The sequence below is a fragment of the Mirounga angustirostris genome, unplaced genomic scaffold, assembly GCF_029215605.1.
Source record: "Mirounga angustirostris isolate CCGP_5_RB_7025 unplaced genomic scaffold, mMirAng1.0.hap1 SCAF_4, whole genome shotgun sequence".
Lineage (NCBI taxonomy): Eukaryota > Metazoa > Chordata > Mammalia > Carnivora > Phocidae > Mirounga > Mirounga angustirostris.
In genome coordinates, this window is record NW_026991712.1 from 2550358 (window position 1) to 2576016 (window position 25659).

Consider the following 25659-nt stretch of genomic DNA (forward strand, 5'->3'; position numbering starts at 1 on the left):
AAGGCAGGGCTGACTGCACAGTGTGGCCACAGGTGCTGGAGCCTAGGGCCTGGCTGGGCAGAGGGAGATGCTCATGGGGCTGCAGGTAGCTGGCCCAGGAGCAGGTCCCGGCCCCAGCACTCCCTTGTCCCTGCAACACCCTCACCCTCAGCCCCCCACTCACGAACCCCACCTGTAAGGCCTCCAGCATCCGAGTATGGGGACAAGGGGCCATGCTGGGACCCACTTTCTCTGCAGCCTTGCATCTGGACTATGGCCCTGTGGAAAGGGAGCTCATAAAGAACCTAATTCTGCCACTTTTCCCTGGTACCGAGCATGTATCATATATCTGGTGCTGCGTAACAAATGACCCCAAAACTTAGCAGCTTAAAACAACACACATTTACTATCTCACGGTTTCTTAGGTCAGGAATCCAGGCTTGGGTTAGCTGGGTCTTTGGTCTCAGGGTTCCTCACAAGCCAGAGACAGAAGGGCTGAGCCCAAGGCCACATCAGGAACACACACGTACTGTGCCCAGGACAGTGTCCAGTTCCACAGCACTGGCCCTGGGAAACGGCCCAGAGCACTGGAACCATTGTGACCTCAGGGGTTAGGTCAGGGCCCGCTGGGGCGGGGGAAGGGGAGACACAGAGATAGGGCTGCCCCACCGGGCATGAGGACAGAGCTGGAGGCTGGGGCCTGTGGGTTCTCCAAACCGCACCCCAACATGGACGGGCAGCACTCGGAAAAGCCACACAGCCACAGCACGGCTGATAGGACGTCATCAACCATGTCCCAGAACTCCAGGTCAGCCCAGCACCAAGCTGGGGCATGTGGGAACCCAGAAGGGGATGCCCGATGCCCTGCTTCCCACAGGTACCCTGGCTTCTCCATCTTTCAGGAGCGGGCCTCCCTGCAGGACAGCAAGGGGCACGCCCGGGGCGCATCTGAGGCTGAGCCAAGGAAAGAGGAGTCCGTGCAGCCAGGAACAGCGGTGGGTGGCGGGCGGGATTGGGGATGAGCTCCACCCGGCAGCCCTTGACTCTGTGGAGAGGAGGCTGGGAGGGAGGCTATTGCAACCGAATGCGGCGTGGCTGTCGGCCGCTTGTGGGGCTGGCAGCGTGTCACCGTCCGGTCCACACATGCCTGCTGCAGGAGTGAGTGAGGGGACTGAGGGACAGACGGGCTGACACTGGCCGCCTGCTTCCCGGAGCCTCGGCTTCTCATGTGCACAATGGATCGTGGTACAACGGCCCCGTGTCCCAGCAAAGACGCGGCGCGTCCTGCGCAAGGCTGCTGCACCAGGGCAGAGGTGGCGGGGGCAGGGCAGGGGCCGGCGGGGGGGCAGGTGGGGGGCAGGGCAGGGGCTGGCGGGGGTGGGGCGGGGGCGCAGGGGCTGATGGGGGGGCAGGGCAGCGGCTGGCAGGGGGCGGGGCAGGGGCAGGCGGGGGGGGGGAGCAGGGCAGAGACTGCGGGGCGGGGGGGGGGGGGGCGGGCAGGGGCAGGCGGGCTCCCTCCCCTGCCACCTCAGACCCCCAGGGCGCCCTCCACGGGGCCGGGCCAGGGCAGGCCCAGCTCTCCAGACTGTCCCCGGGCGGGTCTGGAGCAGGGTTCCCGTTTGTGACGCCCATCGTGGCGGGCTGTTCCAGAAGGAGCAGCTTCGCACCTGCTTTGAACTCGGTTATTTTGGTCCGCACACAGTCGTCTCCGTGTGTGTGTTGTCAGGCCCGTCTCCTCCTCTGCCACATCTTGGATCACTTCGAAGGCGAGAAAACGCTCCCCTCTGCAGCTGTTTGCCTGACTATGCTTCTGCCGTTTTTCTGTATTTAAAAATATATTCAGTTTGGTCGTCACGGGGCTAGGATGCCGTTTTAGGGCGAGATACCGGCCAAGTGCTTGTGGGTGACACTGAGCAGCCTGAGTTCCCTCCTGGGTGCAGAGGGGAGCCGGGCTCCAACCCGTGGTGAGATTCCCACAGAGGTGGCACCAGCCAGCCTCCATCGGGAAGGCCACACTTTCTGGGAGTGGCAGGGAAGTGGCTGGTTTTTTGAGAGGTGGCAGGAAGGTTCAAGTGTGCACTGAGCCCCGCCGGCCACCGTCCCCAGGATGCAGGCTTCGGACTTAGGCTGGGTCTGAACCAGCCTTATCCCACAGAGGCTGTGTGTCCTGGGACAGGTCACTGAACCTCTCTGTGTCTCTGCACCGCTTGGGGTTGGTGTGTGAGGACAGTATGGAGTGTGACGAGGTAGGGATGGAGGGTCAGAGGAAAGGTGACGAGAGGGGCACCCATCCCTCTCTGTCAGGACGTTGTGTGCAGCAGGGGCGAGCCCCCCCCAGAATGCCTTCATCTACACATCACTCACTTGTCCAGCCACCCAGCACCCCCACACCGGGCACCTGTCGGACAGCCTCACCTCAGCAGCATCCCGATGGCCGAGGCTCCCTGACCAGGCTGTCTAGCATGGCCCCGCAGCTTGTCCAAACCCTGTCCCTGCTCGATTTCCCCATCTCACTGTCCCCAGCTGGTGCAGGACAGAATCTGTCCATTGCCTCTGCCCCAGAACACGAGCACTACAAGGGAAGGAGTTTCTTTGTGTGTCGTTCGGACAAAGCCCCAGGGCCTGGAGCAGTGCCTGGCTGCAATAGGTACTCACTGAAGGAATGAAGGCAGGAAGCGACGAGGCTCCCCCGAGCACTGTGGAGGGCTCGGGAATGACGGAGATGGCCAGCCACTCCAGGCCAAGGGCCCCAGCCCGTCTCTGCCCCCACACCTGGTAAACACTGTCATCCCGACACATGCCCTGGACGTGACAGCTTCCTGAGGACAGTCTGGCTGAGTGCAGAAATGCGACATCTCTGGCCCATCAACCCCAGGAGTGTCCCCTGCTTGGCCACCTGGTCACTGGTTCCCAAAGAGGCAGACAGTGGGGAGGGTCCTCAGTTCCGGCATGGCTATGGGATGGAGTGAGCATGAACACCGTCTGAGAAGGGAGCTGGCGGAGGCAGGACTGCCAGGAACAGCTCCAGGAGGTCGGGAGGAGGAGGGTCTCACTGTCTGAGGAAGTCCCCCCAAGGCAGTGCGCCTCAGACTCACCCGCTCACTCGTTTGTTCTATCGACCTTCACTGACAGCCTGCCCAGGACATGTTGGGGACCCAGGGATAGCCAGCACATCCCGAGGGACGCTTGGGAAGGAAAAGGGCCAGGGGGTAGTCAGCAGTGACACCAGGGTTCAGGAGAGCCAGGGAGGTCCCTCGGCCAGCCGGGGAGTCGGGGAAAGCACCCCAACCCCAGGATGCTCTTTCCAAGTCAAGAAGGCTGAGGGGTGGGCCTCTGTGCATTGCCCTGAAAGGGACAGGGAGAGAGGAGGAGAAAGGACCCACGCTCTGGGCAGCGGGCCCAGGAGAGCAAAGGCTGACGGGTCAGGTGGACCGGGCTTGGACAGCTGGATCCTGGCGAGGGCGCTGTTGGGGTGAGAGCAGGGGGGCTGTCACAGGCCTTTTCCAGAGATGAGGATGGGCTCACCGTTGCTTTGATACATCACTCTAACATTCATCCCACAAATATTTGCTGAGCACCTGCTTGGTGTGCCAGGCACTGTTGCAGGTGTTGGGGGATACAGCTGGAGATAAGACATAAAGATCCCTGCCCTGGTGGCTACCTTCCAGTGGGGCAGACAGCCAATAAACAGTAGATGTAATAAAGTAAGTTATCTAATGCTACAAGGTTAAAAGTGATAGGGAAGAAGTTGAGAGGGGGAGGGGTAGAGAGGCGGGTGGGGGGCAGGCTGCAATTTTAAATACGTTCATCTAGGAGGTAATACTTGAGCCAAGACTCGAAGGAGGTGAGAAACTGAGCCAAGCAGCTATCTGGAGGAAGGATGTTCCCCAGACTGAAGGATCAGCCAGTGCAAAGGTCCTGAGGTAGAAATATGCCTGGTGGTTTGAGGAGCAGCAGGAGCTCACTGTGACTGGGATGGAATAAGTGAGAGAAAGCAGAAGGTGGAGGGGGGTGAAATCATTTCTGTTCTTAGAGATCTTGCTTTCGTTTTTATTATGGTATAATTTATGTACGGTAAAATTCTCTCTTTAGTGGATAACTCTGCAAGTTTTGACAAAGTCATACAGTCGTCAATCCACTACCACAAGCAAAAGATATGAAACAGATCTATCTCCCCAGAATCCCCCATGCCCTTTGTAGTCAGCCCTCCCCCAACTTCCCATCCCTGGAAACCTGTTTTCTGTTTCATTGACCTTCTTCAGAAAGCCATCAAGGTGGGATGATACAGTGTGTGGCTTTCAGGGGTTGGCTTCTCTCACGTGGCATGATGAGTTTAAGAACGGTCCATGTTGTGTTTCTCAGTGATTCATTTCTTTTTGTTGCTGCTGACTACTTCCATGGATGTAATACACAGTTTCCTTATGCATTCACCAAAGGACATATGCATCTCTTCAGTTTGGGGCTATTACAAACAGAGCCATTATAGACATTCGCATACAGATTTTGTGTGAAAGTAAGTTGTTATTTCACCTGAGTACACAGCTAGGGGTGGAGCGGCAGAGTTGGGTGGTGAGTGTATGTTTGACCTTCTAAGAAAGCACCACGCTTACTTTCTGCACTGGCTGCACTGTTTCACATCCTCACCAGCAATGTGCGAGAGGTCCAGTTACCCCTCAACCTCACCAGCACTTGTTATTTTCAGGTTTTTCCCCAATTTTAGCTATTCTAGCAGACGTGTAGCGATATCCCACTGTGGTTTTCACTTGTTTCCTTTGTGAAGAATGATGTGGAGCACTTGTTATGGGCTTATTTGCCATCTGTTCATCTCCTTTGGGGGAACGTCTATTCAAATCTTCTTTCTGTATTTTGTTAGACCGTTTGTGTTTATGTTTGAGTTTTTCGTTTTGTTTCGTGAGTTATTTATATATTCTGGATACGGATCTTTATCAGATATGTGATTTGCAAATATTTCCTCCAGGTCCACAGCTTATCTGTTCATTTTTTCTAGATGTCTTTCAAGAAGTTCTTAATTTTGATGAAATCCAGCTTAATATTTTTTCTTCTATGGATTGTGCTTTGGGTGTCACATCTAAGAAATCTTTAATCACAAAGATTTTCTCCTACATTTTCTTCGAGAAGTTTAGATTCTAGGTTTTGCTTTTAGGTCTGCGATCTATCTTGATTAATTATTGGATAGAGCATGAAACATAAACTGGGGGACATTTTTGCACGTGTACATCCAGTTATTGCACGCTATTTGTTGGATACATTTTCTTGATAGAATTATTTTGACTTTTATCAAAAATCAGTTGGCTTTGGGGCAGTTGGTTGGCTCAGTGGGTAGAGCATGCAACTCTTGATCTCGTGGTTGTGAGTTCAAGCCCCACATTGGGTGTGGAGCCTACTTTAAAAATTTAAATTAATACAGTTAAGTTTTTTTTAAAGTCAGTTAGCCTTGTACGTGTGAGTCTTTTTCTGGACTTTTTGCATTGAATATTTAGAGATATTTTTACAAAACTGACATCTTAACAATATTGAGTCTTCTGATCCATGAATGTGGTATATCTCTCACTTATTAAAGTTTTCTTTATTTCTTTATTTCATTGCTAGTTTATATTTTACCGTTCATAGACCTTGCAATTATTTCTTAGTGTACCTAAATATCTCATGATCTTTAATGCTACTGCATATGGTACCTTTTTATTTTCAAGTCACAATTGCTTTTTGCTAGTATAGAGAAATATGACTGATTTTTGCATCCTGACTTTATTTTTGCAAATTTGCCAGACACCCTGTTCAGTTCTAGTAGGATTTTTGTAGATTCTTTGGAATTTTCTAATTAGATGATAACATCCTCTGTAAGTAGAGATAGCTTTTTTCTTCCTTTCCAGTCTGCACACTTTTAATTTCTTTTCTTACCTGTTTGTATTGACTGAGCCCTCAGTACCATGTTGAATAGAAGTGGTGAAAACAGACATCCCCTTCCCTCATTCCCAATGATGTGAGGAAAACATTCAGTCTTTCACCATTAATAAGTGTAATATTAGCTATAGGATTTTTGTAGATGTTTTTAATCAGGTTAAGGAAATTCCTTTAATTCTTGTTTTTATTGTGAATATATGTTGAATTTTGTCAAATGCTTTCTCTGTATCTACTGAGATGATTATATTATTTTCTTCATTCATCTACCAATATGGTAATTTACATTGACTGATTTTCGATTGCTCAACCCGCCTTGCATGGCCAGGATAAGACCCACTTGGTCATGGTAGATACACATGTCTGTATATTTTGGATTCGTATGTTAAGAAAGTTTGCAGTGCCTTTCTTTGGTTTTGGTATCAGGGCACTAATGTTCACCTCACTGAATGAGTTAGGAAGTGTTCCCTCTTTAATTTTCTGGAAGAGTTTTATAGTATTGGTATCATTTGTTCCTTAAATGATAGAGTTTAAGAGTAAAGCCACCTGGGCCTAAAGTTTTCTTTGTGGGAAGGTCTTCAACTACAAATTCAATGTTTATAATAGACAACTGGCTATTCTGGTTATGCAGTTATTCTTGATTGAGCTTTGCTATTTTATGACTAAGGAATTCATTTTATCTGGGTTGTCAAATTTATTGGCATCAAGTTGTTCATAATACTCTCTCACTATCATTTTAATGTCGGTAGGATTTTTAATGATGTACCTATTCTCCCTCTTTATATTAATAATTTGTGTCTTCTTTCTTTTTGCCCTAATAAAGCCTGATAGTAGTTTTCAAATGTATGTATCTTTTCAAAAAGCTGGCTTTTGGTTTCATTGATTTTCTCTATTGTTTTTCTGTTTCCACTTCATTGATTTCTGCTCTACTTTTTATTATTTTCCTTCTTTGGGCTTAATTTGCCCCTTTCCCCTAGTTTTTAAGATGGAAACTTAGGTCATTGATTTCAGACCTCTATTCTTTTCTAATACTATAAGTTTTAATGCTATAAATTTCCCTCAAAGCACTGCTTTAGCTGCATCTCATGCATTTTTATATGTTGTGTTTTCATTTTCTTTCAATTCAAAATACTTTTTACTTTCTCTTTTTAATTTCTTCTTGACCCATGCATTATTTAAAATTGTTATTTAGTTTTCAAAATACTTGGGGATTTCCCATCTATCTTTCTGTCATTGATTTCTAATTTCATTCTATTGTGGTCAAAGAGTATGCTTTGTTTGGTCTGAATCCTTTTAAACTTATTGAGACTATTTTATGGCTCAATATGATCTATCTAGGTAGATGTTCCACATGAACTTGAAGAAAATGTGTGTTCTTCTGTTGTTAGATGGAGAGTTTTGTAAATGCTAATTAGATTACATTAGCCAAGAGTATTATCAAGTCTTTTATATCCTTAATGATTATATCTGTCTTCTTGTTCTATCAATTATTGACAGAGGGATGCTGAAATCTTCAACTATGATTCAATTATTCTTCAACTATTTCTCCTTTTGGTTCTTTTTTACTTTATATATTATGAAGTTCTGTTATTAGGTGCATGAACATTTAGAATTGTAAGTCATCTTGACAAATGATCCCTTTATCATTATGAACTGATTCTCTTTATCTCTAGTTATATTATTCACTCAAAAATATACTTTTCCTAATATTAACATAGCCACTTCTGTTTTCTTTAGAATATGGTTAGCATGGTATATCTTTTTTCATCTTTTATTTTTCATTGATTTGTGTCTATTAGATTTCAAGTGTATTTCTTATAGGCAGCATATATTTGGGTCTTGATTTTTTATTCAATTTGACAGTCTCTGCTATTCGATTGAGATAGTTAAATCATTTACATTTAATGTGACTGTTGAAATGATTTTGTTTTAATCTACCATCTTGCAATTTGTTTTCACTTTTTTTCTTCTCTTCTTTGTTCTATTTTTCCTCTTTGCCTCTATGTCTTTTGTTGGCTTATTAGCTATATATATTTTTAGTTGACTCCCTGATTTTTTAGTGATTGCTTAGGGCTTGTAGTTTACAAATTTACCATATCTCAGCCTACCTTCAAGTGATATTATGCCACTTTACTTATAGTATAAGAATCTTACAATATATTATTTCCATTTCCCTTTCCTGGCCTTTATGGTATTGCTGACATATATTTTACTTCTACATTTGCTATAGGCCCTACAAAGCATTGGTGTTTTTACTTTAAACTTGAAAAATAAGAAAAAATATTTTACATTCACCTACATATTTACCATTTCCACTGTTCTCTGTTCTTTTATGTGTTTCCATATTTCCATCTGGTATTATTCTCCTTCCACCTGACAGACTTCCTCAAACACTTCTTATGGTGCAGGTCTGCTGGTTATGAATTCTTTCAGCTTTAGTGCATATGATAAAGGTTTGGTTATACCTTCAGTTTTTAATTTTTTTTTCTCTGAGTATAGGATTCTAGCTCGCCAGGTGTTTTTTTGTTGTTGTTGTTGTTTTTCTCTTAGTGTTTTAAAATGTTGCTCTATGTCTCCAATGCTTGCATTATTTCTTTTTTTGAAAAGATTTTTTTTTTATTTTTTATTTGACAGAGAGAGAGAGACAGAGAAGGAACACAGCAGGGGCAGAGGGAGAGGGAGAAGCAGGCTCCCCACAGAGCAAGGAGACTGATGTAGGGTTCGATTCCAGGATCCCGAGATCATGACCTGAGTCCAAGGCAGACGCTTAATGACTGAGCCACCCAGGCACCCTGCTTGCATTATTTCTGACTAGAACTATACTCTTGCTCTTATCTTTATACTTTTGCATATAACGTGTCTTTCTTTCTCTGACTTTTCTCTGGCTTTCTTTCTTAAAATTTTCTCTTAGCATTGGCTTTAGGCAATTTTATTTCAATGTCATTTGGTTTAATTTTCTTCATGTTTCTTTCACTTGAGGTTCATTGAGTTTCTTGGATCTGTGGGATTTTTAGTTTTTATTAATTTGGAAACTTCAGATATTATTTCCTCAAATATTGTTTTCTGTCTCCCTTTCTTCTCCTGTGAGGATTTACATTACACACACACTGTTTTGAGGTTGTTCTACAATTCACTGATTGCTCTATTCCGTTTTTTCTGGTCTTTTTTCTATTTGTGTTCCATTTTGGGGTAGTTTCTGCTGTAGTATCTTCAAGTTCACTAACCTTTGCTTCTACTGTGTCTAATCTGCTCTTAAATTTATCCAGTGTATTCTTAATCTCAAACATTGTATTCTTCATCTTGCTTATGTTTTCCATGTCTCTCCTTAGCATGCTTATGTTTTAATCTACCATGCTGAACATGTGGAATATTGTTACAATAACATTTAAAGTCCTTGTCTACTAATTCTACCATTTGTGTCATTTCTGTGTTGCTTTTGATCAATTAATTTTTTTCTCCTACTTAGGGGTCATATTTTCTTGCTGCCATGTGTGCCTGGTAATTTTTTATTCAAAGTGAACAAGACAAAAAACCATCAACAAATTCTATAGGTACATTATTGGTATATTAGAAGGTGGTTCATCTCTTTTAACATTTACCCATTAATTTATTCTACCACATAAGAAATGTATGTCAGATCATGTCACTCAAAAACCTCTGTGGTTCCCCACTGAACTCAGAAAACACTGCAAAGTCCTGAAGAAGATGATACCAGTGCTTCCCTCAAAGATGGAGCAACAAGGACCAGATTCCCCCTCCTTCCTTAAACAACTCAAAAATTGGGGGAATAAATATACAAACCCACTAATATCAGACATTAGATATCCATATATCTTTAGTTATATCCTTAGTGGCTAGAAAGAATACACCATGCTGTGGTCAGTACTTGGGAACTGGGAACTGTGAGTGAACAAGAAATGAGGTCCCAGAGCAAGTAGAGCAGAACCCACTTCTGCCAGGAGGGTCCAAGTGGAAGTTGTGAAACAAACAGCTTGGGCCCTACCCCAAAAATGAAGGATTCCTCCTTTTTTGGCCCCTCTGGCAATGAGCACAGTCTGAGGGAATCCTGTCCGCACATTTGCAAAAGAAAAAGTGAGGGCTGATGTCCTTCCTTGCCCCTGCCACACAGCTCTTCTCAGTGTCTCCATCATGCACACATAATTGTTCTCAAGCACCAGGACGGTTGGGCCTGGGGCACAGATGAGGATGTGGTCCAGTGCACCCATCTTCATGGCTCCTGCTCCCACTTGCTCTGCAGCTCCTGGACCTCTCTCAGAGACCCCCTCAGTGACATCTGGGTAGCCAGGGCACTCTCATGTTTGTCCTGAAAAGACTGGCTGCTCCAAATCAGTGCAAGAGCTGGAGCTGGGGACGCCATACCCTGAGCCCTCAGGTCCTGTCAGTCATGTCTGTGCCACCAGCACTTGCTAAGAGTCAGGCCTCTCCGGGCCCACAGGCAATACTGCCTACTTAACAACATCCTTGAGGCCTCCAGACTCCTTCCCTACTCCCCCCTTGGAATTCAGCCAGACCAATGAACAGAAAGGTGGACACACAGAAGGACATTGCTAAGCCTGATCCTGACCAACATGGCTCTCAGCGTCTACTGGGCTTGCATTCATGGATGCACAAAAAGGTGCCCCGATACACACACACCCTGGACCTCTTTTCCATTTCAGATTCTCCTCCCATGTCTCCAGATCCACAAAGGACCTATCTTGCATGAAGGTACCTCAGGACCCTGCCCGCAGGGACAGACAGGCACACCCCACCACCATCCTGCTCTGCAAGTCACAGAGCAGCCAGGCTGCTCTTGTGCCCAAGGAGCACAAGATGTTCATGGAGGAAGCCTATAATGCAGGTGATCACCAGCCCTGGGACTCTGGCAGGGTGGAGATGGCGTGGTCAGGTTCCAGCAGACCCTATCAGGTGCCTCCACTCAAAAAAGTCCTGGGGATGAGGACCAGAAGGAATCCACACTGGTGGGATCTTGGGGATGTCAAGGACCTTGTGGACATAGCGAGGCTTTCAGCAGAGCCCTACACACCCTCCTTGGTCTCTTCATGCCTCCTGAGGCACCATCCAAAGCCCAAAAATTCCCTCCCTCCCTCACACTTCACCTTCCACTTTCTTCCCACACCTCTTCCCACCTTAGGACCTCAACCTTGGCCTGGTCCTCTCACAGGAATGCTTATCTCCTCATTCAAAGGATGACTTGCCTTCATCCTTCTAGGCAAAGTTAAATTGCCACCTCCTCTGAGTAGCCAGTCCTAAATGTCCCTCCCTCTTTGTTGGAATGTTTTGCCCCTCCCCTCGCTGTGTGCCCAGGGCCTTTTATACAACTACAGGACAAAAGTCCACTGATAGTGGGTAGGGCTCCCATGGGTTGGAGGCTCCTTCAGAACTGAGCTGGGCCCTGACTCTTCTTTGAGCCCTCACTCACAGACCTATGACGACACAGAGGGAACATCATTGAATGTTGAATGACTAGATAGAAGGTGAAGGGGTGAAGGGAAGAATAGATAGAGGGACAGAGGGATGGATGGCTAATTTGAGTGGATGTGTGATGGATGGATGAATAAACTTATGAATGGATGGGTGGATGGACAAGTAGATAAATTTATGAGCAGATGGGTGACAGATGGATGGATGGATACATTTATTAATGCATGGATTGATGGGTGAATGTAAGGATGGACAGACAGGTGGATGGGTAGATGAATTGATGGACAAATAGACATATGAATGAATGTGTGGGTGGATGGACAGATGGATCGATGGATAGGTAGATGATAGATGATTGGATAAATGGATGCATGAAAAAGTGGTTGAATCAATGAATGGATGGAAATATGCATGGGTATATAAGGGTGTGAAATCTTCATGCATTCCTGCTTCTTTTTTAAAAAAAAAAAAGATTTTATTTATTTGACAGAGAGAGACACAGCGAGAGAGGGAACACAAGCAGGGGTAGTGGGAGAGGAAGAAGCAGGCTTCTCCCTGAGCAGGGAGCCAGATGCAGGGCTCGATCCCAGGACCTTGGGATCATGACCTAAGCCAAAGGCAGCAGCTTAACCAACTGAGCCACCCAGTCACCCTGCATTCCTGCTTCTTATCCTATCTCAAACTCCAGGAGGACTGTTTGAATAGTCAGGAGGCCCAGGAATTCCCAATGTGTTCAGTTCTTCAGTCCTCATTTTCAGATCATTGTTTCCCATTCCTGGCCCTACCCCCTTCTCTATCCACTTATTCCTGATGGCACAATGTAACCTTCCCATATCACATCAACCCTCACACTTTTTCCATCTTCTTTAGCTATTTGCTTCAAGATGCTCCGAGACCTGAATAGTTCAGACCCCCTCCACCTGAAGTACATCATCAAGAAGATCAAGAACATGGCTTATGGGGCCCCCAACCTGGTGCTGGAAACCATCCATGACTACTTTGTAGACAACCCTGAGGTGGGAGTTGCTTGGGCCATTGGAGGGACTGCATGGGGAGCAAAGGGGAGGGCCAGACCACAAGTCCAGTTCAAATCCTGGCTCTTTGGTACAACTAAATGATTTGGGGCAAGTTGATCTCCTCGTATGTCCAATAGGCTGAGTGGGGAGGGAGGAAGTTGGACCAACATGTGTGACCACCCTTAGAATAGTCCCATGATATAGATATTATGATCCCCATAGATAAGAAAACAGGCTTAGGAAAGGGAAGTGATCTGCCTAAAGTCACAGAACGATTAAGTGGCAGAGGTGGATGGGTGGGTGGATGGATGGATGGATGGACGGACAGACAGATGGATAGATGGTTGGATGGGTGGATAGTTGGGTGGATGGATGGATGGATGGATGGATGGATGGATGGATGGATGGTTGGATGATGGATGGATAGTTGGATGGGTGGATATATGGGTGGATGGATAGTTGGATGGGTGGATGGATGGATGGATGGATAGTTGAATAGATGGATGGATGGGTGGATAGATGGGTGGATGGGTGGATAGATGGGTGGATGGATGGATGGATGGATGGATGGATGGATGGATGGATGGATGTTTGGATAGGTTGGTAGATGGACAGATGGATAATTAGCAGGAAGATCTGATTAAGTTTTAATGAATGGGTGAATAAATGAATGAATAAATGAATGAATGGGAGCGCCTGGGTGGCTCAGTTGGTTAAGCGCCTGCCTTTGGCTCAGGTCGTGATCCCAGAGTCCTGGGATCAAGCCCTGCATCAGGTTTTCCTCTCAACCAGGGAACCTGCTTCTCTCTCTCCCCCTCTGTGATCTCTCTCACTTTCGCTCACTCTATAAAATCTTTTTTAAAAAATAAATGAATGAACTGACTGTAGAGGCAGAATGCTTTTAAAATCCCATAACAGGGGCGCCTGGGTGGCTCAGTCGTTAAGCATCTGCCTTTGGCTCAGGTCATGATCCCAGGGTCCTGGGATCGAGCCCCGCATCTGGCTCCCTGCTCCGCGAGAAGCCTGCTTCACCCTCTCCCACTCCCCCTGCTTGTGTTCCTGCTCTAGCTGTCTCTCTCTGTCAAATAAATAAAATCTTTAAAAAAAATTTTTTAATAATAATAATAATTAAATAAATAAAATCCCATAGCAGTTTCGGAGGATAGAGACGAACTTTGATTCATCTGTCTCTGTAGAACCTAGTTCAAGGACTGCACATAGTGCATGTTCACTAAATGGTTATTGGACAAATGGCCAAGTGCCTCCATTTGTCCTCTCCCTCTCCCTCTGGCCTCCTCAGCCTCCCCACGCCTAGGCTTTCACTGGTGGCCATTCCCCATGTGACCAAACCCAACGTGCCTCTGAACCTCTGCCCACTCTGCCACCCACAGATCTCCTCCCGCCACAGGTTCCGGCTGTTCCACATCCTGGAGGCCGTCATTGAAGCCAGCGACTCCCTGGAGGAGGTCTGGGAGAAGTCGTTCATGCAGCTGGCCCTGGAGAACATGACCAAGTCCACGGTGTGCCTCCCATCCCAGCAAATAGGCCACTTCTGGGAACACAGGCTGCTGCCCCCAGCATCCAAATAATGGTGGGGGTGCCCAGCCCTGTGGTTGACCAAGTGATCTCTGTCCTTTTCATTTTCTTACCACCAGCCCCTTCAGAGGGACAACCTCACGTGCCCATTTTACAGTTGAGAAAGGTGAGATTCAGAGAGCTCATTGCTTATCTGAGTCTACAGGGCCCATAAGTGGAAGCGCCGAATGTCAGCAGTAGTTTGGCGCCCTTTCCTGGAAGTCTCTGCCCTGCCCCCCCCCCCCCCACCACCACCACCTGTTTTACCATTCCCACGGCGGCTGCCCACACCCAGCCTCTGAAGCCCTCCTACGAGTCCCACCCATTCTCCAGGCTTAACTCCGCCTCTGCGGCCGCCTCCTGGGTCCCGCCTGCTGGAGACCACACCACTCCTACCCACCCACCTCAGGATGTGGTCCCCGGACCTTCCCCAGGACTGCCAAAGGCCTTGGGGACTTCGGCTCCAGGGCCTGGAGGGCTGGTAGCTCTTATTTAGGCAGACTAGCCCAGGGTTGCCCCATGGTGGACGTGACTTGTCATCACAGGGCTGAGCCTTGGCACTCCATGAAGTGGGAATCCATATATATGACCCCCATTTACAGACAGAGGGGCCGAGGCTCTGGCCATCTAAGAGGCTTGCCTGCAGCAGTTAACCAGCTGGTAAATGGCCAACGTGACCAGTCTCCGTGCTCCCCACAAAGAAGTCTGTAGACCCTTCCAGTGTGGATATCAGAGAAAAACAGGAACAAAGTTCATAACCAGTGTATTTGTGTTCTAAAATTCTGTACCTTTTCTTAAATTTAAGTCATCGTGTAAAGCATGCCAGGCATATTTTTAAAATGCAAGGCACCTACAAATAGTCGACAGACCAGTGGTAAGAGAGAGGGGCAGTGGTGACCCAGGCTGTTGAGGGCTACAAGACAAGCAGAGCCCACCAGCGTCTGGGTGGTGGCCTGGTTCAGCCTCCCTGCAGGGGGACAAGAGCCCCTCCGAGGCAGGGCACCTCCTGCTTCCGCACATGCCACCGCCCACCACCAGCTCTCCAGCGTGGGCCGGTGCGAGCACTTCTGTAGGTACCACGAGCTGGTCCAGGACTCACAGGGGAGAACAGGCACGTCATCATCCAGGTCCCAGCCAGCCGAGCGCGTCTGCTGTCATCTTGGTGTCCAAAGCCCAATCTGGGACCCCATAGCCCATCCCAGCTGGGGACGGCGTCTCGGAGACCCCAGGCCTTCCTCTTTTCTGGCTCGCTCTCTTGCTTTGGAGACACACACCCTCTGGCAGCTTCTTGAAAACGTGTGTTTGGGAAGTACAGCTTGAGACCAGGCATTTCTGGAAATCTGTCTGTTCTGGTTCACCCTGGACTTTGTGTTGGAGACCGTGGACAGAAACATCTGAAATGAAGTCAGGACGGTCAGGGTGGTGCCGAGGGCCACCAGGGAGGTGGGTCTCATGCACATCCACGCCTGGATGAGTGTGAACTTCAAGCCGAGCTGACCGCAAACGGCCACATCGTGTTGCGTTTCCCAGAATGAAGCTTATTTCCCTGAACACCGACCTAGCAACCAGCATAGTGACCTATCCTGTGTAGACCTCTTTCTCCTCCCCAACGCCAAGCACATTTCCGTTACCTGATGAATCTGTGTCTCCCCGATTGGGATCAAAGATCCCAAATAAACTTTTGGTTTGCTTTGCAGCTCAGTACTTTCCCATTCGACAAGATCATTGTCATGTTGGCAATAGCATCCGTGGTCTCCCCGCTGCCCCTGGTGCCGCCATAGAGACTCCAAAGCCATTCTGGACATTAGACCTTTGTCAGCCCGCACCTTCCTGCTGACAGGCGTGCAGCATCTTCCCTGAGTCTGCACGCTCTGCAGCTCCCCAAGGGCGCCTCGCTCTGGGTCTGTCCCAGCCGCCATGCCTTCCCGCCCTGCCTCCTGCAGTCTGGCTGCTTGGGCCCTTTGCTTCTGGAACATTCCTCACTTAATCCACTGATGGTCTCACCTCCTGGGTTTCTCTGCCCAAGGCTTCAGGGACGTCTGACACGCCATGGCGGGCTGCTCGGTGGTCCCCAATATTCTCATCTGGTCTCTCCTCGAGCAGCTCCCCGCCCTCTGTTCTGCTCTCTGAAGACTCTTTGTCTCCCAGACTTCCTATTGCGTTTCCGGCTCTGCTCCTTGTGCCTTCGACTCTCTTGCAATCTTGATTTTGTCCCCAGAATGTTCCTTTTCGCATCATGCTGTTTATAGCTTTTGTGGATGCAATACCTCCTCTTATCTCTCAGGATGTTAAAGACACAGCTTCGCTTGAAGTTTTCATTTCTGTTTGGCCTGTATTTCCTCCAAGGAGCTGTTTTCTGGGTTTTGTTGGGTGTGTGGTGGTGGTTTTCGTCTCCCACACCCGAGGCTTCTCCAGCGTGGCTGCCTGCCCATGGTTAGTGCTGATAGGGAGCTCTGAACACACGGGCAGGTGGTGGGATTCGGGGTCCACTGTAGAGCACCAGTGAGCCCACCGCTGCCCAGCACCTTTGCTGACCTCCATGACTTTTGTCCTGGGCTGCCCAGATTTCCCAGAAAAGACCCTAACACAGTGTCTGGCCGGAGGGAAAGGCCCCCGACAGCACTGTGGAGGACCTGGCCTCCCACCACAGACCCATGCCTGCCCCCTCCGGAGACCGAGCCTCTGGACTTTGCTGGACCCTGCAGGTGTGCGGAGTGGGCAGAGCCTCGGGCACCTGACTCCCTCTTAAACCATCGCACCCTCCCCAGTCCCGCTCGCTGCAGAGGTCTGGGAGACGCGCCCTCCGCGAGTCCCCCCAGCAGTGGCAGAGACCCTGCCGCATGGGCTCGTGCTCAGCCCCGTTACCTCTCACTCATCGGCTCTCCAGCTGCCAGAACGTGGATACTATTGTCCTTTTCAAATCATCTCCTAAATGTCGTTGAGTGAGGTGTTGTTTTGAAAGAGCAAAATTGGCTTCAACCCACCACCTTAATGAGAAGCCCTCGTATGGAAACTTGGAGTAAATTATAAACGACAGAATGACTTCATATGAGGATTCCAACAACATCACAGGGCGTTCAGGGAGGGACTGTAGACCCCCTCGCTTTCAGATGCCCCCAAACACGGGCCGGACCCCTGGCCTCCGCCCGGCGATGACCCTATAACATCTCCCTCACACCAGCAGCCACAGAAATCACCTGTGGCTCCTACCAAGAACCGGAGAAAAGAGGAACCTGAAACTAGAGCAGGTGTGGCCACACGGGGCCGGGCTCCGCTGTGCCCGCGGCCACCGCTTCACCAGACCGTGGTGGGCGGGCCTCTGCCCCCAGCAGCCGACACCCCACCTCCTCGGGACACAGAAGCATAGACTGGGGCTCGGAATTCACGGTGCGAAAGAGGCCGTGACATTGTTCCGAGCCGCCAGGAGCTCAGGCAAAGAGGCGACGTTGACAGGAGCCTTCAGGCCACATCTCCTGAGTGTGGCCCCCGGGGGGCGGGCTTTAAAACGGGACGAGCAGCGGATAGACAGGTGGGCCTGAGCAGCGCAGGAAGCACAGTGGGTTTCCGGAACGGTAGGAGGACCAGGGATGTTGAGAGTCACAGGAAGCTCTAAGGCCTGGGGTGGAGCCCGCACTTCACCTGCCCCGTGTGTACTGGGCTATCTTGGCCTCAGTTTCCTAACCAAAAACTGGGTTGACAACAGCTGCCCTGCCCACCAAGCCCGACGCTGTGTGTGAAATGCCAAAGCTTTGTCCAGGTGCCCACTCTTCCTTCGCGCCTCCCGCCCTCCAGGAGATGGAAGAGGTGTACCAGGACGCGGCCAGCAACGTGCTGCTGGCCATCTGCAGGCACTCGTGGCGGGCGGTGGCCCAGCACCTGGAGACCGAGGTCCTGACGGGCGTCTTCCCGCACCGCAGCCTCCTCTACGTGATGGGCATCCTGACCTCTAACGGTATGTCCTGCCCTAGGGGCCTGAGGCACCCCCAGCCTCGCCGTGGTCACCCTCTGCCCGCCGGCTCCCCAGGGCAGCGGCGGGGCACATCATAGGGAAAGAGGCAGAAGGGGGCTCGGAGAGACTGTTGACCTGGGGGACGAATGCAGAGCCAGGCATCAGGGACACAGCAGTGAAGCATGTCCGTGCCAGGGGCAACGGGCTGTGGTCCGAGCCTCCCCATAGCCCCCCACCCGGGCCACATCAGGACCCCCACGAAAGGAGACCTCTGGCCCGCCCGCTGTGCTGCTGGTCCCCACTGGCCCATGCTCCCGCGGGGAGCATTTCCACAGCGGCCCGGACAGAAGCAGGACAGAGCAAGGAGGCTCTGGAGGTGGCCCGGGATGGGTGTGAGGCCCACGCACTGCCGCACAGGCCTGTCCCTTGGTCACTGAGGCAGGCGGGCGCTCCTCCTCACTAGCAGACAAGGAAGCCAAGCTCTGAGAAGCAGTGTGAGGGGCCCAGAGCCACCTGGGAGCACGTCACAGGCCTGTGGCATCTACGTCCCAGTGTTTCCACAGCAGCACCGCCCCTGAGCCACGGGAAGGCCACCCTGGACAGTGGGGTCTCCGAGGACCCTGAGGGAGGCGTCTTGCCAGGGAGAGTGTTTAGCTGATGCAAAACAACCAACTCTGGCTGAGCACCTGCCCTGTGCCGGGCTCGCTGCCCTCAGGAGCTCACGGCCTCACGAGGGAAGCAGACGCCAGCTTTCATTCAGGCACCGTTCATTCACAAGTGTGAGCTGAGCACACTGCTGCCCCCAGCAGGTGCTGGGCCACTCCGGTGGCCATCAGGGAGGGCTTCCTGAAGGAGGCAGCCAAGCCTGAGCCATGCCTTGAGGCATGTGTAGGAGTTTGAGGAGGGAATGGTGTGTGTACCCTCAGGGCCTCAGCGGGAGGTTGGGGCGGTGGGAGGAAATGGATGTAGCGGCCAGCCATCTACAGGGGGGCCCGGTCCGGCGGGAGAAGCCTCAGAGGCTGAGCTTGGGAGTTTGGGCTCTGAGGCTGGGAGGAGGTAGGCCCCAGCTTAACTCGGCTTCGTACATCCTGCCCGGGACTGGCAAGCTGGGTAGAGGTCCCTCTGTGCCCAGGTCAGCTCTGAGACCCCCAGGGCCATCCCCAAAGCAGCCCTCCCTCTGAGGTTGAGTTTCTAAAGTTCCATAAAAGCTTTCCGTTCTCACAACACACCCCTCTCCGAGCCTCATTTCCCCACCCTCAAGGGGATTCTAGCACATTCCAAATGGCCCCCTCCATTCACTGTCAGAAAGCCTGAGGCCCCGAGAGGCAACATGGCCCACCTGAGGTCACACAGGAGGGGCGGCCAGGCCACAGCTGGCAGCCCAGCTATCCAGACCCCGAGCCCAAGCCCAGCTCACCGCCCTCACGAAGCCAGGAAAAACAGAGGCAGGACTCACCCAGACTCAGCTCAGTGCCCAAGGGCTGGCGGAGAAGGAGCCTGAGATCCAGCCCTGGTGTGGACGTCAGACCTGGCCTCCAGCGACACCCTTCTGTCCCACAGAGGCAATCTTCAACCAGGGAGAGAAGGCATGCTGGGAAGAGCAGCTGGCCCAGGTAGGGACGAGCCCAGCCACTGCGGCCTCCTGCGGGGATGATGGGGGCAACGGGGGAGCCGGGCACCTGCTCGCCCTGGGAGGTGGGGGTGGGGGAGGGGAAGGAGAGAGAAGCCCCACGGGTGCAGATGAGCAAACAGGCTTGGAAGGGAAAGGACTCATGGGGCTGGTCCCTGGGGGAGTTGGGAGTTGAATCTTGGTCTCTAGATGCCTGGTGCAGAGCAGGTGTCCAGCCAGACAAGGCCCTTCCTTCCCATGCTGGGTGCTGGATTCACAACCGAGGGGCCAGAGAGCATGCAGAGACCACATCTGAGACCAGGGAGGGAGGAAGCAGGCCGGAGGGGACGGTGCCGCCACAGCCAAGGAGTGGTGTCGTGCAGACCCCCCTCTGACCACGCACCCATGTGAGGGGCTCCTTTGGCTGGGAGAAGAGACATGGGCCCCCTGGCAGACCCAGGTTCGAGTCCAGATTCAACCAACCACAGCTGTATGACCTGGGTGGCCTACTTTGCCTCTCTGTTCCATAGTTTCCTGGTCTGTCCACTGGGGATAAAAATACCTTGCTCAAATGTTTGTTGTGAGGACTACAGGACGTAATCCACACAAAGTGCTTGTCACTGTGCGCGGTACACGAGAGGCCCTTGTTAAATGCTGGTTAATATTTTCAGTTACTAATAATAGTGGCAGCAGGACCACTGTAACAAGTGGCATCTGGTAGAAATAATACCAGGGCGGCAGAAATACGGGTAATTAATAGAAAAATAAGACAAAAAATCACTAAGGATAGAGAAGTCTTGAACAACATAATTAACCAAATTGATCTAATCGACATTTCTTTCAAATGTAAATAGAACATTCACCAAGACAGGTCGTTTGCTGGGCCGTAATCAAGTTTCAGCAAATTTAAAAAGATTGAAATCAAACAGAGTACATTGTCTGACCAGAATGTAAATCAGAGATCAATAGCAAAAATGTATCTGGAAAAACTCCAAATATTTGGAAATTAGACACTACACTTCTAAATAACCCATGGGTCAAAGAAGAAGTCGCAAGAGAAAGTAGAAAATACTTTGAACTGAACCATCATGAAAACACAGCTTATGAGAATTTGTGGGGTTCAACAGAAAACAACCTTAGGAGGAAATTTATGTTTTTTAATGCCTATATTAGAAAAGAAAGGTATAGGGGCGCCTGGGTGGCTCAGTTGGTTAAGCGACTGCCTTCGGCTCGGGTCGTGATCCTGGAGTCCCGGGATCGAGCCCCACATCGGGCTCCCTGCTCGGCAGGGAGTCTGCTTCTCCCTCTGCCCTCTTCCCTCTCGTGCTCTCTGTCTCTCATTCTCTCTCTCTCAAATAAATAAATAAAATCTTTTTAAAAAAATAAAAAAATAATAATAATAAAAAAAGAAAGGTATAAAATCTATTATCTAAAAAGCTATCCAAAAAGGTACAAATTAAACCCAAAGTAAGTAAGAAGGAAGGAAATAATAAAACCTAGCGTACAAATCAAAGAAATTTTTTAAAGCGACAAAAAAACAGTGAATAAACCCAACAGTAAGTTATTCAAAAAGTTTGATAAAATGATAAGCTCTTTGACAGCCTGACCAAAAAAATTAAAAACACAAAATGCCCCTCTCAGAACAGAAGGAATATCGCAACACATCTGTTAAGCATGGGACGGTAATAATAAAATATGATTCCAATAAATTAAGCAGTTTAGATTGAATAGACAAAGTCCCTGAAAAACACAAACTACCAAACTATCACAAGAAGAAACAGAAAATCTGAGCAGTCTTGTATCAGAGAAATTTGAATCATAATTATAAACCTTCTCACAAAGAAAACTCCAGGCCCAGATACTTCACAGGTTAATTCCATCACATAGTTAAGGAATAAATACTATCAATTCTCTACGAATTCTCTCAGAAAAATAGGAGAAGGAACACGTCCCAAATCACGTTATGAGGCCAGCACAACCCTGATATCAAAGCCAGACTAAGGCATTATGGAAAACTACAGACCAACACCCTTCATGACCTTAAGTCAAAATTCCTTAATAAAATATCCGCAAAAGGAATCCAGCCAAATACAAAAAAAGATAATACACCATGATGAAGGGGGGTTTACCCCAGGGACATGAGGTCAGTTTAACTTGTGAACAGTAAGTGCCATTCAATACGTTCAGAGAATAAAGTACGGAAATTATCGCCATCTCAATGAGGGGAAAGCATTTGACAACAGGCAACATCTACTTGTGATTCGATGTGTGTTTTCCCACCAAGCGATTCTCCAGTTCTCAGTGGACCCTGACAGGGTGTCATCTCAACTCTGACATGACCTGGAGACGGCATCAGACCCACAGGTGGAGGGCTCCGTCCCACGAGACGCCCCCACTTCAGATGCCAACCGCAAGCCGATCTTGTGACCTATGCTTCTGACCAACCAGCTCCAGACAGGAGGTTCCCACGCCCCCTGCCATGGGTTTGATTCATCTGCCAGAGCAGCTCACAGAACTCAGAGAACATTTCACTCACTGGATCACTGGTTTAATGTAAGAGGATCTAACGCCGGACCAGCCAGCAACGCACAGGGTCCGGTGTGGGGAAGGGCACGGAGCCTCCGTGTCTCTCCAGGTGAGCCATCCTCCCCACATCGGCACCAACATGGAAGCTCCTGGACCCCAGTCCTGTTGCGTGTTTATGGAGTCTTTGTTACTAGGCATGACTGAGGAAATTGTTGGGCATTGGTAATGAGATCAATATGCAGCCCCGCTCTCCTCCCTGGAGGTTGGGGGTGGGACCAAAAGTTCCAACCGTCTAATCATGGTCGGCTCCCCGGCCACCAGCCCCCGTCTTGTGGTTACCTACGTAGGGGCTCTCCAAAAGTGACCACATCTGCATAAACTCAGGTGTGGTTACAAGAGGCTTGAATGAAAACAGAAGACACCTTTATCTTTCTTATCACTTAGGAAATCCCAAAGGTTTTAGGGGCTCTGCCAGAAATGGGATGAAGAGCAAATATATATCTCTTGTTATAAACCACAATATCATAATGATCATGGCCCTCAAAGTAGGAGTAGGAGGACACTGACATCTCTGGAGAACCTATATACCTAAAGATGACCAACTGAGCACATTCCTACTGAAAATCAGAACCACTCCCCACACTCCTTGTCCACATTGCACCGCAGTTCCTAACCAGTGTAAGAAGGTCAGAAAAGGCAGGGAAAGACATACGGCTTGCCACAGAAAAAGTAAAACTAACTTTCTTTGCAGACAATGTGGTTGCATATACAGAAAACCTTACAGAAGCTTAACAAACACTACAGCTGTTCATTGCAAGTAGAAATTAGCAAGATCTCAAAATATGAGATCAATATGTAGAAGACTACTGAATGTTTAGACTAGCAACAAACAATTGGAAAATAAAGTTTAAAAAAACAGTGACATAGCGACATTAAAAACATAAAAGATGCAAAGACACATTTAACAAAATATCTGCAAGATGCTCACAAAACAGTGTAGAAAGCAATTAAAGAAAGCCTACACAAGTAGAGATGTGGGATGTTCATGGATAAGAAGACTCAGCAACGGTAAGATGCCACTTCTCCCAAAATCGATTGATAGATTCAGCGTAATGCCTATCAAACTACAAAATTTTCATTTAATGAAAATTTTAAATAAAAATTAAAATTTTACATGGAAATTTCACAGGACCTAGAATAGCCAAAACAATCTTGAAAAAAAAGGAGAAAGTTGCAAGAATTACAGCACCTGATTGCAAGATCTACCATTGTTTAAAAAAAAAAATTGGGTAAACGTAAAGCTCAATTGGCTTTATTCAGTGATTTCGTGAATCGGGCTGCATCGCATCTGGTGCCTAGAAGGGGACTGCAAAGGTCTGCTCACGTGGGAGAATTTATAGGTGGCAGAGGCAGGGACCAGGAAGGAGCAGGGTACGTCACCTTTCCTTGGGGGCCGGCAGGGGTCTACCAGGCGTCTACCTCGCCCCTGCTAACCAGGACATCCCAGAGGGACCGCAGGTCACAGGCCTGGGGGAAGCGGACGCTGCAGCCAGGTGAGGTGCTGTGCCTTGTTTTGGTGATATGGACTTAGCACAGGTGGCTCCGTGTGGGACCTCTTGTGTCTCTCTTTTAACAGCAGCCCCCTTTGGGTGAGACTCGCAGCTTAATGAGAGAAGTGGTCAGAAGCCAAGGCATTCGAGCCACCCCCACCATCGCTGTGAGGTTCCCGCCACCTCTGTCCACCCTGTGTGACACTCACAGGTTGTGGGGTGTTTGCTAAATCTCTCTGATAGCCACAGGCCAGGACTTCAAGTTCACAGCCTTCACGTTGGTCGCCATCTCTGTCTTCGTTTCTTTCCTGGTGTTCCAGTCTTGGGGAGGTCGTTGGCTTGGTGAGCACACCAGGGTTGTTGCTGTGATGACTACGAGCAGGGGAATCCCAAGTGGTCAAGGCTCACGTGATCTCCCCGTGCAGCGGGTGCTGCATCCCTGGAGATGGTGGGAGGTACACCCTAAGGGGGAAACACGTATTCCAACAGTTTCTTTGTCACTGTGAGGGCATGGGCCCTGCAGCAGGGAAAGGCTTCAACCCATCCAGAAAACAGCATCCAGTAGCAAGGACGTGTGGATAACCCATGCCACGTGGTGGTGGACAAGGTCCAGCCGCAGGTGCTCAAAGCATCCGGAAGGAGACCTCCGGGAACAAAATTAGTTCCCCTGGGATTATGGACCCAACAGGTCAGAAGCTGATGGTAGACCGTTCTTGAAATTTTGTAGAAGTTCTCCCTCCGATGTGTATTCGTATTTTGAGTCATCTTAAATGCACCGTGGTGGATTAAGGAATGTAAAAAACCCCCAAAATGGGGTTTGCCAGGGAGCCAGGAAGGACCAGGAGGCCCTCTTGGGTTGCCCACGGCCCCAACTGTTCGCCGAGTTTGCAAACCATCATTCGCCCGCCATGGTGTCTTGGGTTCAAAAGCAGACTGCTGCCATGTTTCAGGATGGCAAACATCTGGCAGTGAGGGGTCATTTTTTGCAGACGCAGAATAGATTCAGCCTTTAGAGACGGCGTGGCCGCTGCCTTTCCGCAAGGACAGCCGGCGCTTCCCAAGGCGCAGGCTCAGTCCTTCTAGCGTGAGTCTCAGTTGTGATGACGGCGATTCCAGAAGGGAAGGGAATAGCAGCAAAGAGCTTGTTTACTTGGTGTCCACTTTGATTGGGTTCTCCGAGGACGTAAGGAAACCCATCTGTCTCCGCAACATCCCCCATCATGGACGGCCCTGCAAGCAGAACTGCTGAGAATGGGACTATTACTGGTTCGTCCTTCTGGTCACTGCACGCTGGGACAAGGGCCTGGGAGTCCTGCCCAGTGGGTGGATTTAGCTTGCTCGAGGCTCCCCCTCCCGAGCAGCTCCTACCCAGCAGTCACAGTATCAGCAGCTTGGAAATGTCCTTTTCCCCTTGTACAGCAGGACCCATCAACAAACAAAGTTAGATCAGGATTAGTCACAGGGGCGTCTTGTAAACCAGGACACGGCGTCACAAAACGGGCCATGATGACCTCGCCAGCATAAGGCTCGCCTCAGCAGGTGGAGGTCATAACACGGGGGATGAACAACGCTGCAGTGTGTGAGATGCCGCTTGGGTGGAGAAAGCAGAAGGCTCTCACAGGAGGTGAGTCTGCTGCAGAGAAACAGTGAGTCAGTTCAGAGTCACGAAACTCGGGACGCGACGTGCAGTTTGCAAATAAGCCTCATTTCCTAGGATTACATCTACCGAGGCTTCTACTCGCTTGGCAGCCCCGGCGGGAGCCGTTGGGCAGCTGGCATGGGCCCGGGCGCCAGAACCAGGGTGCAAGCTGGAACACGCAGTAGGCCGGGGTTTCCCGCCGCATGTGCATGAGCATCCCCGGGGCTTGACTGTCTGTCTTCTACACAAACGAGGGGAAAGGTTGGAATGGTTAGGTGGGCCTGAGGCAGCTGGTTCCTGCATGGCTGGTTTTAGTCCTACAAAGGCTGCTTGTGCTTACCCCCGCCAAGGAGTGGGTTCAGGGACTTGAATTTTAGTAAGTTCGTAGCATGGCGAAGCCAACGGAAAAAAATTAGGAGCCCATGGTCCGCGATAACCAGCCGGCCTCGAAA

At 49.6% G+C, this 25659-nt stretch overlaps 1 protein-coding gene across 1 annotated transcript in view; it reads left to right on the forward strand.

The window, feature by feature from the left end:
• The first annotated feature begins 707 nt into the window (after window positions 1-707).
• The window catches only part of LOC123858543 (maestro heat-like repeat family member 5), a 72427-nt gene continuing 47475 nt past the window's right edge, over window positions 708-25659 (forward strand). Inside the window, exons 1-6 of the mRNA XM_064587440.1 lie at window positions 708-787; window positions 10578-10759; window positions 12214-12359; window positions 13751-13879; window positions 17727-17886; window positions 19444-19496. Coding sequence (XP_064443510.1) covers window positions 708-787; window positions 10578-10759; window positions 12214-12359; window positions 13751-13879; window positions 17727-17886; window positions 19444-19496 — 750 coding nt within the window. The remainder of the gene's footprint in view (window positions 788-10577; window positions 10760-12213; window positions 12360-13750; window positions 13880-17726; window positions 17887-19443; window positions 19497-25659) is intronic.